We start from the raw sequence: 18,430 nt of genomic DNA, 5'->3' as shown, positions 1-18,430 counted from the left end.
TCCCTCCTCCATCCTACCTACTATTCCCTCCTCCTCCTCCTCCATCCTACCTGCTATATCATCTTTCCCTCCTCCTCCCTCCTCATCCTACCTACTATATCCTCTTTCCCTCCTCCTCCCTCCTCCATCCTACCTACTATATCCTCTTTCCCTCCTCCTCCTCCCTCCTCCATCCTACCTACTATATCATCTTTCCCTCCTCCTCCCTCCTCATCCTACCTACTATATCCTATTTCCCTCCTCCTCCCTCCTCCATCCTACCTACTATATCCTCTTTCCCTCCTCCTCCCTCCTCCATCGTACCTACTATATCATCTTTCCCTCCTCCTCCCTCTTCCATCCTACCTACTATATCATCTTTCCCTCCTCCTCCCTCCTCCATCCTACCTACTATTCCCTCCTCCTCCTCCTCCATCCTACCTACTATATCATCTTTCCCTCCTCCTCCCTCCTCATCCTACCTACTATATCCTCTTTCCCTCCTCCTCCCTCCTCCATCCTACCTACTATATCCTCTTTCCCTCCTCCTCCCTCCTCATCCTACCTACTATATCCTCTTTCCCTCCTCCTCCCTCCTCCATCCTACCTACTATTCCCTCCTCCTCCTCCTCCATCCTACCTACTATATCATCTTTCCCTCCTCCTGTGAAGAAACAGAGGCCTTCATGGACTTTATGATACTGTAGCTAGCCTCCCTCTGTTCATATCCATCCTCTGTAGCTCAGTGATCAGTCCTCTGTAGCTCAGTGATCAGTCCTCTGTAGCTCTGTCATCAGTCCTCTATAGCTTTGTGATCAGTCCTCTGTAGCTCTGTCATCAGTCTTCTGTAGCTCTGTCATCAGTCCTCTGTAGCTCTGTCATCAGTGCTTTGTAGCTCTGTGATCAGTCCTCTATATCTCTTTGATCAGTCCTCTGTAGCTCTGTCATCAGTCCTCTGTAGCTCTGTCATCAGTCCTCTATAGCTTTGTCATCAGTCCTCTGTAGCTCTGTCATCAGTCCTCTGTAGCTCTGTCATCAGTCCTCTGTAGCTCTGTCATCAGTCTTCTGTAGCTCTGTCATCAGTCCTCTGTAGCTCTGTCATCAGTCCTCTGTAGCTCTGTCATCAGTCCTTTGTAGCTCTGTGATCAGTCCTCTGTAGCTCTGTGATCAGTCCTCTGTAGCTCTGTGATCAGTCCTCTGTAGCTCTGTAGTTAGTCCTCTGTAGCTCTGTCATCAGTCCTCTGTAGCTCTGTCATCCGTCCTCTGTAGCTTTGTGATCAGTCCTCTGTAGCTCTGTGATCAGTCCTCTGTAGCTCTGTGATCAGTCCTCTGTAGTTAGTCCTCTGTAGCTCTGTCATCAGTCCTCTGTAGCTCAGTGATCAGTCCTCTGTAGCTCTGTCATCAGTCCTCTGTAGTTAGTCCTCTGTAGCTCTGTGATCAGTCCTCTGTAGCTCTGTGATCAGTCCTCTGTAGTTAGTCCTCTGTAGCTCTGTCATCAGTCCTCTGTAGCTCTGTGATCAGTCCTCTGTAGCTCTGTGATCTGTAGCTCTGTCATCAGTCCTCTGTAGCTCAGTGATCAGTCCTCTGTAGCTCTGTCATCAGTCCTCTGTAGTTAGTCCTCTGTAGCTCTGTGATCAGTCCTCTGTAGCTCTGTGATCAGTCCTCTGTAGTTAGTCCTCTGTAGCTCTGTCATCAGTCCTCTGTAGCTCAGTGATCAGTCCTCTGTAGCTCTGTGATCAGTCCTCTGTAGTTAGTCCTCTGTAGCTCTGTGATCAGTCCTCTGTAGCTCTGTCATCAGTCCTCTATAGCTCTGTCATTAGTCCTCTGTAGCTCTGTCATCAGTCCTCTATAGCTCTGTCATTAGTCCTCTGTAGCTCTGTCATCAGTCCTCTATAGCTCTGTCATCAGTCCTCTGTAGCTATGTAGTTACTCCTTTGTAGCTCTGTCATCAGTGCTTTGTAGCTCTGTGATCAGTCCTCTGTATCTCTGTGATCAGTCCTCTGTAGCTCTGTCATCAGTCCTCTGTAGCTTTGTCATCAGTCCTCTGTAGCTCTGTCATTAGTCCTCTGTAGCTCTGTCATCAGTCCTCTGTAGCTCTGTCATCAGTCCTCTGTAGCTCTGTCATTAGTCCGCTATAGCTCTGTCATCAGTCCTCTGTAGTTAGTCCTCAGTAGCTCTGTCATCAGTCCTCTGTAGCTCTGTGATCAGTCCTCTGTAGTTAGTCCTCTGTAGCTCTGTGATCAGTCCTCTGTAGCTCTGTCATCAGTCCTCTATAGCTCTGTCATTAGTCCTCTGTAGCTCTGTCATCAGTCCTCTATAGCTCTGTCATCAGTCCTCTGTAGCTATGTAGTTAGTCCTCTATAGCTCTGTCATCAGTGCTTTGTATCTCTGTGATCAGTCCTCTGTATCTTTGTGATCAGTCCTCTGTAGCTCTGTCATCAGTCCTCTGTAGCTTTGTCATCAGTCCTCTGTAGCTCTGTCATTAGTCCTCTGTAGCTCTGTCATCAGTCCTCTGTAGCTTTGTCATCAGTCCTCTGTAGCTCTGTCATTAGTCCTCTATAGCTCTGTCATCAGTCCTCTGTAGTTAGTCCTCAGTAGCTCTGTGATCAGTCCTCTGTAGTTAGTCCTCTGTAGCTCTGTGATCAGTCCTCTGTAGCTCTGTCATCAGTCCTCTATAGCTCTGTCATTAGTCCTCTGTAGCTCTGTCATCAGTCCTCTATAGCTCTGTCATCAGTCCTCTGTAGCTATGTAGTTAGTCCTCTATAGCTCTGTCATCAGTCCTCTGTAGCTCTGTCATTAGTCCTCTGTAGCTCTGTCATCAGTCCTCTGTAGCGTTGTCATCAGTCCTCTGTAGCTCTGTCATTTGTCCTCTATAGCTCTGTCATCAGTCCTCTGTAGTTAGTCGTCAGTAGCTCTGTCATCAGTCCTCTGTAGTTAGTCCTCAGTAGCTCTGTAATTAGTCCTCTGCTGAACGTGTCAGAGGATAGTGACTTAACTTATTTTGGGTCCTTTACTTATATAGTAACTCAGTCAGGGAATTGGGGGATGAGGATGTGTGGACAGTGGACACATTCAAGTTGAATTACTTTTAGCCAAAGTTTATCACCGGCAGCAGCTGCTAAGACATATTTTTTTTAAACGTTATTGTTTCTAAAGTGAATGGGTGAGTGACAGCAGGGAAGTCTTGGACAACAGTGAAAGGAAAATAGACGTCATTCATGAAGTGTAGAAGGATTAAGTGAAATAAGTGGTTTTACTGGCTAACAATTTGTCATTTCAAGTTAATATAAATAGATTTTGAGTGGCTTTCTGTTTGTCCAAATGTCATTGTATCAAATTACTTTGGTTCTATTTGTTAATGTTCAAACGCCAGTTAAGCCACAAATAGTTTTCTCTCCGGCTCCTGTCAGCTCTTGCCTCTTTAATGTGTGTTTCTTTCTGATTTCAGATATGATATCGATTCCAAAAGTCCAGATCTGGCAAAGCATGTAAGTGAAAAAGTTATCGCTCTGTGCTCATGCCTTATAGTTGTTTGTTTTTTACTTTGCAAATCTATCCTCTATGAATGGAAACTTTTGTTTTTAAAATGGGAACTTTTATTTTGAAATGCATCCCATTCCTTATTTTTTTGTTTTATGCTAATCAAAATCCATGTCATCCCAAAGCTCAAATAGTGCATAACAATGCCTTACTTCTCATAGTTTCACAATGTGGCCTTGCTGTCTGTCCGTGTGCCTTTTCATTTGTATAATAAATATAACATATTACTTTATGTATTGATAGTGAGTAGCTTTCATAAGAATCCAAATATATATATATTTTTTGTGTGTAGTTATGATTTAATGAAGCACTGTAATTTGTCACGCCTTTATCAAAGCTTGTCAAACCCATTTTCCAAACCTCTAGGCATGATGTATTGTACTCCAATGCTATTAGCAATGTACTCACAAGTAATGATGACCAATGGATGGTGCAGTGAAAGCTTTGATAAGCAACTCATTGCTCACACATACACAATTATAATTATATTTGCAGCTAGCAGTTTGCATAATAGCAGAATATTCATCATTATTTCCACATTTGTCATGACTATATTTTATTGTTTTTGTACTCGTTAATAGCTCTCTCCTCTCACACAAAAACCACTTCCCTCTTCATCCCTTATTTCTCTACCACCCTCTTCTCCACTTCTCTCCCTCTCTCCTGTTTTCTCTTGTCCTTGTTTTTATGATGGTGTTGTATGGTTTGAGTCTTGTGCCTACATGATATGCTCTGTTGTTGTTGTTGTCTATGCTGCTGCCTGGTGTACCCCTCCTCCTCCTCTTCCTCCTCCTCTTCCTCCTTCTCCCTGGAAGCCCTCCGACATTGACGTACGTGTTTGATTCCTCTGACAAACTTTATGCTTATAACAACGCCTATAATAAAGGCTTATAACACACTGCTTAGCTCCATCCTAACCACACCAACTGTCCTTGTTACCCCGTCTCCCCCATCTCTCCCCTGAACCCCCTCTCTCCCTCCTTTCTCACCCGTCTCTCCCTGCTTTCCCTGTTTCCCCATTAACACCCCCTTCCCCGTCACGCCTCACTCCTCCGTCTTTCCTGCCTCCCCCTGTCCCTCCAGCAGGACTTCTTGGGGCAGGTGTTCTGTACTCTGGGAGAGATCGTAGGATCCCCCGCCAGTCGACTGGAGAAACCCCTTGGGTGAGTAGTGCTGCCCTTGGTTGATTGGTTGATTGGTTGATTGATTGGTTGGCCTGTGTGGGTAAGTAGAATTGGTCTTAAACTGAGACTATGATGTTACCACGAGCATCAGGATGAACCGAAGAAGTTGCAGATGAACAAGATGCAAGATGATGCACTGACAGAGGATTTCAGCATGTACACGGCTGTGCTTCAATCTGCTACAGTGTGATGGCTATGAGACCAAAAGAGCAGAGAAGTTTAACCTCGCACTTAGTCTTTTTAATTCTTATATCATTTCTTTAGTGGGTGGATCAGCTTTAATATTGCGGATAGATTGTTGCTTCCATCAATGTACATGTCTGAATCATTTCCAGTCCCTCATATATTTTGGGGGTAAATACTATTTTTCTTATGTCCATCCAGTTTGATTTCTATTTGTAACTGTGCTATTTCACAAAAGTTCTGAACCTATAAACATTTTACAGACACCGTATGTTTTACATCTTATTAGTCCCACCCTTCAGCTCCATTCAACCCCTCCTATCTATCTCTTAACACCATCCATGTTGGATTTCTATTTGCCATATCATTTTCAACTGTGCTGTGATGTTTCACAAAAGTACTGAACCTTTCTATTCTCATAGTTTCTACAGATTGTAAATTAAAGATAAACATTTTTGCTAAAATAATTATTATATTGATTGATTGGTTGGCTATGACTTTTCAAATCACCCAGTATTGCTATCTGCAGTGTTAGTTCTAGGCAAATGTTGCAATTCTTCAGCCATTCTTGGACCTGTGGCCAAAAACGAGCTACATATGGGCAGTACCAAAATAAATGATCGAATGACTCTGCCTCCTCACAGCAGAATCTGCAGAGCTGGGAAGATTGTTATATATATGGGGGATACATTCTATTGGTTGCAAGAATTTTGTATAGTAATTTAAATAAAAAAATTATACGTTTTGAATCCGGCGTTGTTTTGCGTATCAATTCATTAACCATGTGCCATGGAAATGGGTACATCGAAAATCTCTTCCCAACTATTTAGCAATTTATATGGCACAGCTGCCAATGTTTTGGTCCTTAAATGAAACTGGTATATATATATTTTTTTTTATTATTAATTTTTCTTTTTTAATTTTATCCCATTTTCTCCCCAATTTTCGTGGTATCCAATCGCTAGTAATTACTATCTTGTCTCATCGCTACAACTCCCGTACGGGCTCGGGAGAGACGAAGGTCGAAAGCCATGCGTCCTCCGAAGCACAACCCAACCAAGCCGCACTGCTTCTTAACACAGCGCGCCTCCAACCCGGAAGCCAGCAGCACCAATGTGTCGGAGGAAACACCGTGTACCTGGCCCCCTTGGTTAGCGCGCACTGCGCCCGGCCCGCCACAGGAGTCGCTGGAGCGCGATGAGACAAGGATATCCCTACCGGCCAAACCCTCCATAACCCGGAAGACGCTATGCCAATTGTGCGTCGCCCCACGGACCTCCCGGTCGCGGCCGGCTGCGACAGAGCCTGGGCACGAACCCAGAGACTCTGGTGGCGCAGTTAGCACTGCGATGCAGTGCCCTAGACCACTGCGCCACCCGGGAGGCCCGAAACTGGTATATATTTTTATTTATCACCATTTTCTTTAACCATTTTTGGTCTTTAATCCGACAGACAAGTTCCTTACTTTTTCCCCCTTCCACTTGCCTTCGCCATTTCTGTGGTAATGCTGCAATTAGTTGGTTGTAATTTTGGGTAGAGCAGACATTTCCATATATCTGTGTTAGCTGCATGTGTGACATAACTCCACCATCAAATTACCGAAAGTGAGCGGTTGTAATCTGAATAAAGGGAAAAAGGCCATTCTTGAACATGAGGTGAGACATTCTTGCTAATTTACTAGAGAACCATTTTGGATTGAAGTATAACTTTTGTATGGCTGATGCCTTTAGTGAGAGATCTAATGCTTTCATATTTAATCATTTCTGCCCTCCGAATTCATATTCATTATAAAAAATAGGCCCTTTTAATTTTGTCTGGCATGCCATACCAAATAAAATGTTATATTTTTTGCTCATATAATTTAAAAAGCAGGTCACTAGGTGTAGGCAAAACCATAAGCAAATAGGTAAACTGTGATATGACTAAAGAGTTAATCAGGGTAAACTGTGATATGACTAAAGAGTTAATCAGGGTAAACTGAAAAGCACCATTGGCTCTCTATATATGAGGCTGTGCATTGGAACGTAACACAGCCAGCCAGCGCTTTCATTGGCTTCCATGTGTTCTAGAGTGTGTCCCAAATTGCGCTATTCCCTATACTGTATATATTCCCTATATAGTGCACTACTTGTGCACAATAAAGGGCATGGGAGGCCATTTGGGACAATGCCCTAGACTCTAGCTGTGGGATGGTGATAAATATGACTGTCGTCTATAGCCATCTGTGGAGTACTTGATGTGTTCAGATTAGACTGGTGTGCGTTGATGGCGCTAGTAATTGAACAAGACCGGGGGCTTCCTGTGTGTGTGTGTGTGTGTGTGTGTGTGTGTGTGTGTGTGTGTGTGTGTGTGTGTGTGTGTGTGTGTGTGTGTGTGTGTGTGTGTGTGTGTGTGTGTGTGTGTGTGTGTGTGTGTGCACTAACACTGTTACTGTCATTAGGGAAGCAATCTGCCATGCAGAGACACCATATAATGGAGACACTGTCAACATGAGAGACAGACAGACACCATCTAATAGAGACACTGTCAACATGAGAGACAGACAGACAGACACCATCTAATAGAGACACTGTCAACATGAGAGACAGACAGACAGACACAATCTAATAGAGACATTGTCAACATGAGAGACAGACAGACAGACACCATCTAATAGAGACACTGTCAACATGAGAGACAGACAGGGAGACACCATCTAATAGAGACACTGTCAACATGAGAGACAGACAGACAGACAGACACCATCTAATAGAGACACTGTCAACATGAGAGACAGACATGGAGACACCATCTAATAGAGACACTGTCAACATGAGAGACAGACAGACAGACACCATCTAATAGAAACACTGTCACTGGGATATGACTAAAGATATGACTAAACTGGGATATGACTAAAGAGTTAATCAGGGTAAACTGGGATATGACTAAAGAGTTAATCAGGGTAAACTGTGATATGACTAAATGGTGATTTTTCCACAAATAGACAGGTGTTTTCCTTTCCATGGTAGCAAGATTTTATCTATTTTTGCTAACTTTTTATAAAAATGTATTGGAGTGAGATCATTTCTTTCTTTCGGGATTTGTATACCGAGTATGTCCACATCCCCGTCAGACCATTTTATTGGTAGACTATACGTTAATGTAAAAGTTAGATTTTTTTCGTGATCCAATACCTAATATAATACACTTATCATAATTTGCTTTTAATCCAGAGAGGTTAGAAAAAGTATCTAGATCCTCTATGAGGCTGTGGAGGGATTCTAATTGTGGATTTAAAATAAAACATGAATCATTAATAAACATTAATATCAACAAAAAAAGTTTGGTATACTTCCTCTGGTATACCATCACACTCCGGACTTAAAGGCTTTAATGGCATCAGGAAGTTCTCCCTCTGAGTCTTTCTGTACATTTACATTATTAATAGAGAAACAATCCATACAATGATCTTCGGTTAGTGGAGATGGAGGAGACGGAAACAAAAACATATTCTTTAAAGTACTTTACTTCCTCTTTCAAAACATTGTTCGGTGAATCATGAGTGACTCCATCATTTGTAACAAGTTTCAGGAAAAACAAATTGGTAGCATTTCTATGTTGAAGATTGGAAAAGAATTTGGTGCATTTTCCCCCATATTCCATCCAGTTCACTTTAAAAAATAAACATATATATTACACTGAATCTTTCTTGAATAAGTTCCTCCATTTCTTTTTGTTTTTCCTCTAACTTACTCTGAGCCTCTATGGTCGTTTGTATTGCTATCTATCTGTTCTGTTAGTCCTTCAATGTCCTTTGTTAATATGGACTCTTTTGACCTAAATTGCTTTTGTTTTATAGATGACTACTGAATTGCATGGCCTCTAAAGGCACATTTAAACGTGTCGCGTACAATAAGGGGATCTGCTGTACTTATGTTATGTCTGGAAAAAGTCAGTTATAAATTCTTCTGTCCTAGTTAAAAACAAGTTATCATCTAGTAGGCTTTGATTACATGTCCAATATCCTCGCCCACGTGGAAATTCTGTAAGAGTAATATATATGCCAATTATGTGATGGTCTGACTGCATTCTGTTCCCTATCAACACTTTTTATAAAACTTTTGCTGCCAGAGAGAATGACATAAGAAAGTAGTCAAGACGACTAGCTCGCGCTTAGTCTTAGCAGAAATCAGCCCGATATCGCTGTTTACTTGGTGTATCACTGACTCTACCTTTAACTAACCCTTGGTTCTGTTCGAACACCCACACTAGCACACCACGTAGTCTTAGAATGAAACACTACATGTATATTTAGCATGCATGGCCCTCGTTCCCATTGCATCGCCTTCCCAGTGGCTCTTAGAGAGAGTTCCCTAACAACCAACCACTTGGGTCAATCAACAGTAACACTGAAACAGGAAATGAGCTTGCTCCGCCTCAAGAGCTGAACTGTGTTCAGCCAAATTGTACTTGCACCAGTTGCCGTGTGCTTGACTTTCTCCACGTCGCCCACTAGATCATGAAAAGCACCATTGGCTCTCTATATATGAGGCTGTGCATTGGAACGTAACACAGCCAGCCAGCGCTTTCATTGGCTTCCATGTGTTCTAGAGTGTGTCCCAAATTGCGCTATTCCCTATACTGTATATATTCCCTATATAGTGCACTACTTGTGCACAATAAAGGGCATGGGAGGCCATTTGGGACAATGCCCTAGACTCTAGCTGTGGGATGGTGATAAATATGACTGTCGTCTATAGCCATCTGTGGAGTACTTGATGTGTTCAGATTAGACTGGTGTGCGTTGATGGCGCTAGTAATTGAACAAGACCGGGGGCTTCCTGTGTGTGTGTGTGTGTGTGTGTGTGTGTGTGTGTGTGTGTGTGTGTGTGTGTGTGTGTGTGTGTGTGTGTGTGTGTGTGTGTGTGTGTGTGTGTGTGCACTAACACTGTTACTGTCATTAGGGAAGCAATCTGCCATGCAGAGACACCATATAATGGAGACACTGTCAACATGAGAGACAGACAGACACCATCTAATAGAGACACTGTCAACATGAGAGACAGACAGACAGACACCATCTAATAGAGACACTGTCAACATGAGAGACAGACAGACAGACACAATCTAATAGAGACATTGTCAACATGAGAGACAGACAGACAGACACCATCTAATAGAGACACTGTCAACATGAGAGACAGACAGGGAGACACCATCTAATAGAGACACTGTCAACATGAGAGACAGACAGACAGACAGACACCATCTAATAGAGACACTGTCAACATGAGAGACAGACATGGAGACACCATCTAATAGAGACACTGTCAACATGAGAGACAGACAGACAGACACCATCTAATAGAAACACTGTCAACATGAGAGACAGACATGGAGACACCATCTAATAGAGACACTGTCAACATGAGAGACAGACAGACAGGCACCATCTAATAGAGACACTGTCAACATGAGAGACAGACAGACAGGCACCATCTAATAGAGACACTGTCAACATGAGAGACAGACAGAGAGACACCATCTAATAGAGACACTGTCAACATGAGAGACAGACAGGGAGACACCATCTAATAGAGACACTGTCAACATGAGAGACAGACAGACAGGCACCATCTAATAGAGACACTGTCAACATGAGAGACAGACAGAGAGACACCATCTAATAGAGACACTGCCCACATGAGAGACAGACAGACAGACACCATCTAATAGAGACACTGTCAAAATGAGAGACAGACAGACAGGCACCATCTAATAGAGACACTGTCAACATGAGAGACAGACAGACAGGCACCATCTAATAGAGACACTGTCAACATGAGAGACAGACAGAGAGACACCATCTAATAGAGACACTGTCAACATGAGAGACAGACAGAGAGACACCATCTAATAGAGACACTGTCAACATGAGAGACAGACAGACAGACACCATCTAATAGAGACACTGTCAACATGAGAGACAGACAGACACCATCTAATAGAGACACTGTCAACATGAGAGACAGACAGACAGACACCATCTAATAGAGACACTGTCAACATGAGAGACAGACAGGGAGACACCATCTAATAGAGACACTGTCAACATGAGAGACAGACAGACAGACACCCTTTTCTCATAAGGTCATTAGTACCAGCAAGGTTATTAGTACCAGCAAGGTCATTAGTACCAGCAAGGTCATTAGTACCAGCAAGGTCATTAGTACCAGCAAGGTCATTAGTACCAGCAAGGTTATTAGTACCAGCAAGGTTATTAGTACCAGCAACACACTGCAGAGCAAGGTCATTAGTACCAGCAAGGTTATTAGTACCAGCAACACACTGCAGAGCAAGGTTATTAGTACCAGCAAGGTTATTAGTACCAGCAAGGTTATTAGCACCAGCAACACACTGCAGAGCAAGGTTATTAGTACCAGCAAGGTTATTAGTACCAGCAACACACTGCAGAGCAAGGTTATTAGTACCAGCAAGGTTATTAGTACCAGCAAGGTTATTAGTACCAGCAAGGTTATTAGTACCAGCAAGGTTATTAGTACCAGCAAGGTTATTAGTACCAGCAAGGTTATTAGTACCAGCAAGGTTATTAGTACCAGCAAGGTTATTAGCACCAGCAACACACTGCAGAGCAAGGTTATTAGTACCAGCAAGGTTATTAGTACCAGCAAGGTTATTAGTACCAGCAAGGTTATTAGTACCAGCAAGGTTATTAGTACCAGCAAGGTTATTAGTACCAGCAAGGTTATTAGTACCAGCAAGGTTATTAGTACCAGCAAGGTTATTAGTACCAGCAAGGTTATTAGTACCAGCAAGGTCATTAGTACCAGCAAGGTTATTAGTACCAGCAAGGTCATTAGTACCAGCAAGGTCATTAGTACCAGCAAGGTTATTAGTACCAGCAAGGTCATTAGTACCAGCAAGGTTATTAGTACCAGCAAGGTCATTAGTACCAGCAAGGTTATTAGTACCAGCAAGGTTATTAGTACCAGCAAGGTCATTAGTACCAGCAAGGTTATTAGTACCAGCAACGTACTAGACAAAATGGAAATGTATGGTGCTTTTTATAATGGGGCGGCAGGTAGCCTAGGTGTTAGAGCGTTGGACTAGTAACTGAAAGGTTGCAAGATCGAATCCCTGAGCTGACAAGGTACAAATATGTTGTTATGCCCCTGAACAAGGCAGTTAACCCACTGTTCCTATGACGTCATTGAAAATAAGAATTTGGTCTTAACTGACTTGCCTAGTTAAATAAAGGTAAAAAAAATAAATAATAATCATCATTATTAAAGACTCACATACTTTATTTTCATTTCAACCACTTGATGTCTACGGTGTACGAGGTGCTTTCCTAAAGAACGATGTTAAAACAACCATAGGGGCTGATTCACTTGGTCCCTTCTTACTGCAGCTGTCTCTGCCCTACTTACTGCAGCTCTCTGCTCTACTTACTGCAGCCCTCTCTGCCCTACTTACTGCAGCTCTCTGCTCTACTTACTGCAGCCCTCTCTGCCCTACTTACTGCAGCTGTCTCTGACTCTCTTACTGCAGCTCTCTGCCCTACTTACTGCAGCTCTCTGCCCTACTTACTGCAGCTCTCTGCCCTACTTACTGCAGCTCTCAGCCCTACTTACTGCAGCTCTCAGCCCTACTTACTGCAGCTCTCTGCCCTACTTACTGCAGCTCTCTGCCCCACTTACTGCAGCCCTCTCTGCCCTACTTACTGCAGCCCTCTGCCCTACTTACTGCAGCCCTCTCTGCCCTACTTACTGCAGCCCTCTCTGCCCTACTTACTGCAGCCCTCTCTGCCCTACTTACTGCAGCCCTCTCTGCCCTACTTACTGCAGCCCTCTCTGCCCTACTTACTGCAGCCCTCTCTGCCCTACTTACTGCAGCCCTCTCTGCCCTACTTACTGCAGCCCTCTCTGCCCTACTTACTGCAGCCCTCTCTGCCCTACTTACTGCAGCCCTCTCCGCCCTACTTACTGCAGCCCTCTCTGCCCTACTTACTGCAGCTGTCTCTGACTCTCTTACTGCAGCTCTCTGCCCTACTTACTGCAGCTGTCTCTGACTCTCTTACTGCAGCTCTCTGCCCTACTTACCTCAGCTCTCTGCCCTACTTACTGCAGCTCTCTGACTCTCTTACTGCAGCTCTCTTCCCTACTTACTGCAGCTCTCTGCCCTACTTACTGCAGCTCTCTGCCCTACTTACTGCAGCTCTCTGCCCTACTTACTGCAGCTCTCTGCCCTACTTACTGCAGCTCTCAGCCCTACTTACTGCAGCTCTCAGCCCTACTTACTGCAGCTCTCTGCCCTACTTACTGCAGCTCTCTGACTCTCTTACTGCAGCTCTCTGCCCTACTTACTGCAGCTCTCTGCCCTACTTACTGCAGCTCTCAGCCCTACTTACTGCAGCTCTCTGACTCTCTTACTGCAGCTCTCTGCCCTACTGACTGCAGCTCTCTGCCCTACTTACTGCAGCTCTCAGCCCTACTTACTGCAGCACTCTGACTCTCTTACTGCAGTTTTCTGCCCAACTTACTGCAGCTCTCTGACTCTCTTACTGTGGCTCTCTGCCTTACTTACTGAAGCTCTCAGCCCTACTTACTGCAGCTCTCTGCCCTACTTACTGCAGCTCTCTGCCCTACTTACTGCAGCTCTCAGCCCTACTTACTGCAGCTCTCTGCCCTACTTACTGCAGCTCTCTGACTCTCTTACTGCAGCTCTCTGCCCTACGTACTGCAGCTCTCTGCCCCACTTACTGCAGCTCTTTGACTCTCTTACTGCAGCTCTCAGCCCTACTTACTGCAGCTCTCTGCCCTACTTACTGCAGCTCTCTGCCCACTTACTGCAGCTCCCTGCCCTACTTACTGCAGCTCTCTGCCCTACTTACTGCAGCTCTCTGCCCTACTTACTGCAGCTCTCTGCCCTACTTACTGCAGCTCTCAGCCCGACTTACTGCAGCTCTCTGCCCCACTTACTGCAGCTCTCTGACTCTCTTACTGCAGCTCTCTGCTCTACTTACTGCAGCTCTCTGCCCTACTTACTGCAGATCTCTGCCCTACTTACTGCAGATCTCTGCCCTACTTACTGCAGCTCTCAGCCCTACTTACTGCAGCTCTCAGCCCGACTTACTGCAGCTCTCTGCCCCACTTACTGCAGCTCTCTGACTCTCTTACTGCAGCTCTCTGCTCTACTTACTGCAGCTCTCTGCCCTACTTACTGCAGCTCTCTGCCCTACTTACTGCAGCTCTCTGCCCTACTTACTGAAGCTCTCTGCCCTACTTACTGAAGCTCTCTGCCCTACTTACTGCAGCTCTCAGCCCGACTTACTGCAGCTCTCTGCCCCACTTACTGCAGCTCTCTGACCCTCTTACTGCAGCTCTCTGCTCTACTTACTGCAGCTCTCAGCCCTACTTACTGCAGCTCTCAGCCCGACTTACTGCAGCTCTCTGCCCACTTACTGCAGCTCTCTGACTCTCTTACTGCAGCTCTCTGCTCTACTTACTGCAGCTCTCTGCCCTACTTACTGCAGATCTCTGCCCTACTTACTGCAGCTCTCAGCCCTACTTACTGCAGCTCTCTGCCCCACTTACTGCAGCTCTCTGACTCTCTTACTGCAGCTCTCTGCTCTACTTACTGCAGCTCTCTGCCCTACTTACTGCAGCTCTCTGCCCTACTTACTGCAGATCTCTGCCCTACTTACTGCAGCTCTCTGCTCTACTTACTGCAGCTCTCTGCCCTACTTACTGCAGATCTCTGCCCTACTTACTGCAGCTCTCTGCTCCACTTAGTGCAGCTCTCTGACTCTCTTACTGCAGCTCTCTGACTCTCTTACTGCAGCTCTCTGTCCTACTTACTGCAGCGCTCTGTCCTACTTACTGCAGCTCTCTCCCCTACTTACTGAAGCTCTCTGCCCCACTTACTGAAGCTCTCTGCCCCACTTACTGCAGCTCCCTGACCCTCTTACTGCAGCTCTCTGCTCTACTTACCGCATCTCTCTGCTCTACTTACCGCAGCTCTCTGCTCTACTTACTGCAGCTCTCTGCTCTACTTTCTGCAGCTCTCTGCTCTACTTACTGCAGCTCTCTGCCCCACTTACTGCAGCTCTCTGCTCTACTTACTGCAGCTCTCTGCCCTACTTACTGCAGCTCTCTGACTCTCTTACTGCAGCTCTCTGCCCTACTTACTGAAGCTCTCAGCCCTACTTACTGCAGCTCTCAGCCCTACTTACTGCAGCTCTCTGCCCTACTTACTGCAGCTCTCAGCCCTACTTACTGCAGCTCTCTGCCCTACTTACTGCAGCTCTCTGACTCTCTTACTGCAGCTCTCTGCCCTACGTACTGCAGCTCTCTGCCCCACTTACTGCAGCTCTTTGACTCTCTTACTGCAGCTCTCAGCTCTACTTACTGCAGCTCTCTGCCCTACTTACTGCAGCTCTCTGCCCACTTACTGCAGCTCCCTGCCCTACTTACTGCAGCTCTCTGCCCTACTTACTGCAGCTCTCTGCCCTACTTACTGCAGCTCTCTGCCCTACTTACTGCAGCTCTCAGCCCGACTTACTGCAGCTCTCTGCCCCACTTACTGCAGCTCTCTGACTCTCTTACTGCAGCTCTCTGCTCTACTTACTGCAGCTCTCTGCTCTACTTACTGCAGCTCTCTGCCCTACTTACTGCAGATCTCTGCCCTACTTACTGCAGATCTCTGCCCTACTTACTGCAGCTCTCAGCCCTACTTACTGCAGCTCTCAGCCCTACTTACTGCAGCTCTCAGCCCGACTTACTGCAGCTCTCTGCCCCACTTACTGCAGCTCTCTGACTCTCTTACTGCAGCTCTCTGCTCTACTTACTGCAGCTCTCTGCCCTACTTACTGCAGCTCTCTGCCCTACTTACTGCAGCTCTCTGCCCTACTTACTGCAGCTCTCTGCCCTACTTACTGCAGCTCTCTGCCCGACTTACTGCAGCTCTCTGCCCCACTTACTGCAGCTCTCTGACTCTCTTACTGCAGCTCTCTGCCCACTTACTGCAGCTCTCTGACTCTCTTACTGCAGCTCTCTGCTCTACTTACTGCAGCTCTCTGCCCTACTTACTGCAGATCTCTGCCCGACTTACTGCAGCTCTCTGCCCCACTTACTGCAGCTCTCTGACTCTCTTACTGCAGCTCTCTGCTCTACTTACTGCAGCTCTCTGCCCTACTTACTGCAGCTCTCTGCCCTACTTACTGCAGATCTCTGCCCTACTTACTGCAGCTCTCTGCTCTACTTACTGCAGCTCTCTGCCCTACTTACTGCAGCTCTCTGCTCCACTTAGTGCAGCTCTCTGACTCTCTTACTGCAGCTCTCTGACTCTCTTACTGCAGCTCTCTGTCCTACTTACTGCAGCGCTCTGTCCTACTTACTGCAGCTCTCTGTCCTACTTACTGCAGCGCTCTGTCCTACTTACTGCAGCTCTCTGCCCCACTTACTGAAGCTCTCTGCCCCACTTACTGCAGCTCCCTGACCCTCTTACTGCAGCTCTCTGCTCTACTTACCGCAGCTCTCTGCTCTACTTACCGCAGCTCTCTGCTCTACTTACTGCAGCTCTCTGCTCTACTTTCTGCAGCTCTCTGCTCTACTTACTGCAGCTCTCTGCCCCACTTACTGCAGCTCTCTGCTCTACTTACTGCAGCTCTCTGCCCTACTTACTGCAGCTCTCTGACTCTCTTACTGCAGCTCTCTGCCCTACTTACTGCAGCTCTCTGCCCTACTTACTGCAGCTCTCAGCCCTACTTACTGCGGCTCTCTGACTCTCTTACTGTGGCTCTCTGCCTTACTTACTGAAACCTTCAGCCCTACTTACTGCAGCTCTCTGCCCTACTTACTGCAGCTCTCTGCCCTACTTACTGCAGCTCTCTGCCCTACTTACTGCAGCTCTCTGCCCAACTTACTGCAGCTCTCTGACTCTCTTACTGTGGCTCTCTGCCTTACTTACTGAAGCTCTCAGCCCTACTTACTGCAGCTCTCAGCCCTACTTACTGCAGCTCTCTGCCCTACTTACTGCAGCTCTCAGCCCTACTTACTGCAGCTCTCAGCCCTACTTACTGCAGCTCTCTGCCCTACTTACTGCAGCTCTCTGCCCTACTTACTGCAGCTTTCTGCCCTACTTACTGCAGCTCTCAGCCCTACTTACTGCAGCTCTCTGCCCCACTTACTGCAGCTCTCTGACTCTCTTACTGCAGCTCTCTGCCTTACTTACTGCAGCTCTTTGACTCTCTTACTGCAGCTCTCAGCCCTACTTACTGCAGCTCTCTGCCCTACTTACTGCAGCTCTCTGACTCTCTTACTGCAGCTCTCAGCCCTACTTACTGCAGCTCTCTGCCCTACTTACTGCAGCTCTCTGCCCACTTACTGCAGCTCCCTGCCCTACTTACTGCAGCTCTCTGCCCTACTTACTGCAGTTCTCTGCCCTACTTACTGCAGATCTCTGCCCTACTTACTGCAGATCTCTGCCCTACTTACTGCAGCTCTCAGCCCGACTTACTGCAGCTCTCAGCCCGACTTACTGCAGCACTCTGCCCCACTTACTGCAGCTCTCTGACTCTCTTACTGCAGCTCTCTGCTCTACTTACTGCAGCTCTCTGCCCTACTTACTGCAGCTCTCTGCTCTACTTACTGCAGCTCTCTGCCCTACTTACTGCAGATCTCTGCCCTACTTACTGCAGCTCTCTGCTCTACTTACTGCAGCTCTCTGCCCTACTTACTGCAGATCTCTGCCCTACTTACTGCAGATCTCTGCCCTACTTACTGCAGCTCTCTGCTCCACTTAGTGCAGCTCTCTGACTCTCTTACTGCAGCTCTCTGACTCTCTTACTGCAGCTCTCTGTCCTACTTACTGCAGCGCTCTGTCCTACTTACTGCAGCTCTCTCCCCTACTTACTGAAGCTCTCTGCCCCACTTACTGAAGCTCTCTGCCCCACTTACTGAAGCTCTCTGCCCCACTTACTGCAGCTCTCTGACCCTCTTACTGCAGCTCTCTGCTCTACTTACTGCAGCTCTCTGCCCTACTTACTGCAGCTCTCTGCCCTACTTACTGCAGCTATCTGCCCTACTTATTGCAGCTATCTGCTCTACTTACTGCAGCTCTCTGCTCTACTTACCGCAGCTCTCTGCTCTACTTTCTGCAGCTCTTTGCTCTACTTACTGCAGCTCTCTGCCCTACTTACTGCAGCTCTCTGCTTTACTTACTGCAGCTCTCTTCCCCACTTTTTGAAGTTCTCTGCCCTACTTACTGCAGCTCTCAGCCCTACTTACTGCAGCTCTCTGCTCTACTTACTGCAGCTCTCTTCCCCACTTACTGCAGCTCTCTTCCCCACTTACTCCAGCTCTCTGCCCAACTTACTGCAGAACCACTGACCTATAATCTTTACTTGACTATTGTTCCTGGCGTTATCCCTAAGATCTGGAAAGAGGCACATGTTCTCCCCCTACATTAATGAGGAGATCCTTCTGTCCAATTTCCAAATTAGTTGGAAATTGTTTTTTGAATCCCTGGCCAACTGTCAG

At 46.2% G+C, this 18,430-nt stretch overlaps 1 protein-coding gene across 1 annotated transcript in view; it reads left to right on the top strand.

The window, feature by feature from the left end:
* The window catches only part of LOC120059549 (laminin subunit alpha-5-like), a 316,678-nt gene that overhangs the window by 70,386 nt on the left and 227,862 nt on the right, over window positions 1-18,430 (top strand). The window contains 2 exon segments of the mRNA XM_039008682.1: window positions 3,428-3,467; window positions 4,606-4,682. Of these exon segments, the coding sequence (XP_038864610.1) occupies window positions 3,428-3,467; window positions 4,606-4,682 (117 nt within the window).

The sequence above is a fragment of the Salvelinus namaycush genome, chromosome 14, assembly GCF_016432855.1.
Source record: "Salvelinus namaycush isolate Seneca chromosome 14, SaNama_1.0, whole genome shotgun sequence".
In the NCBI taxonomy this organism is placed as follows: Eukaryota; Metazoa; Chordata; class Actinopteri; order Salmoniformes; family Salmonidae; genus Salvelinus; species Salvelinus namaycush.
This window is presented reverse-complemented; position numbering and strand designations above follow the sequence as displayed.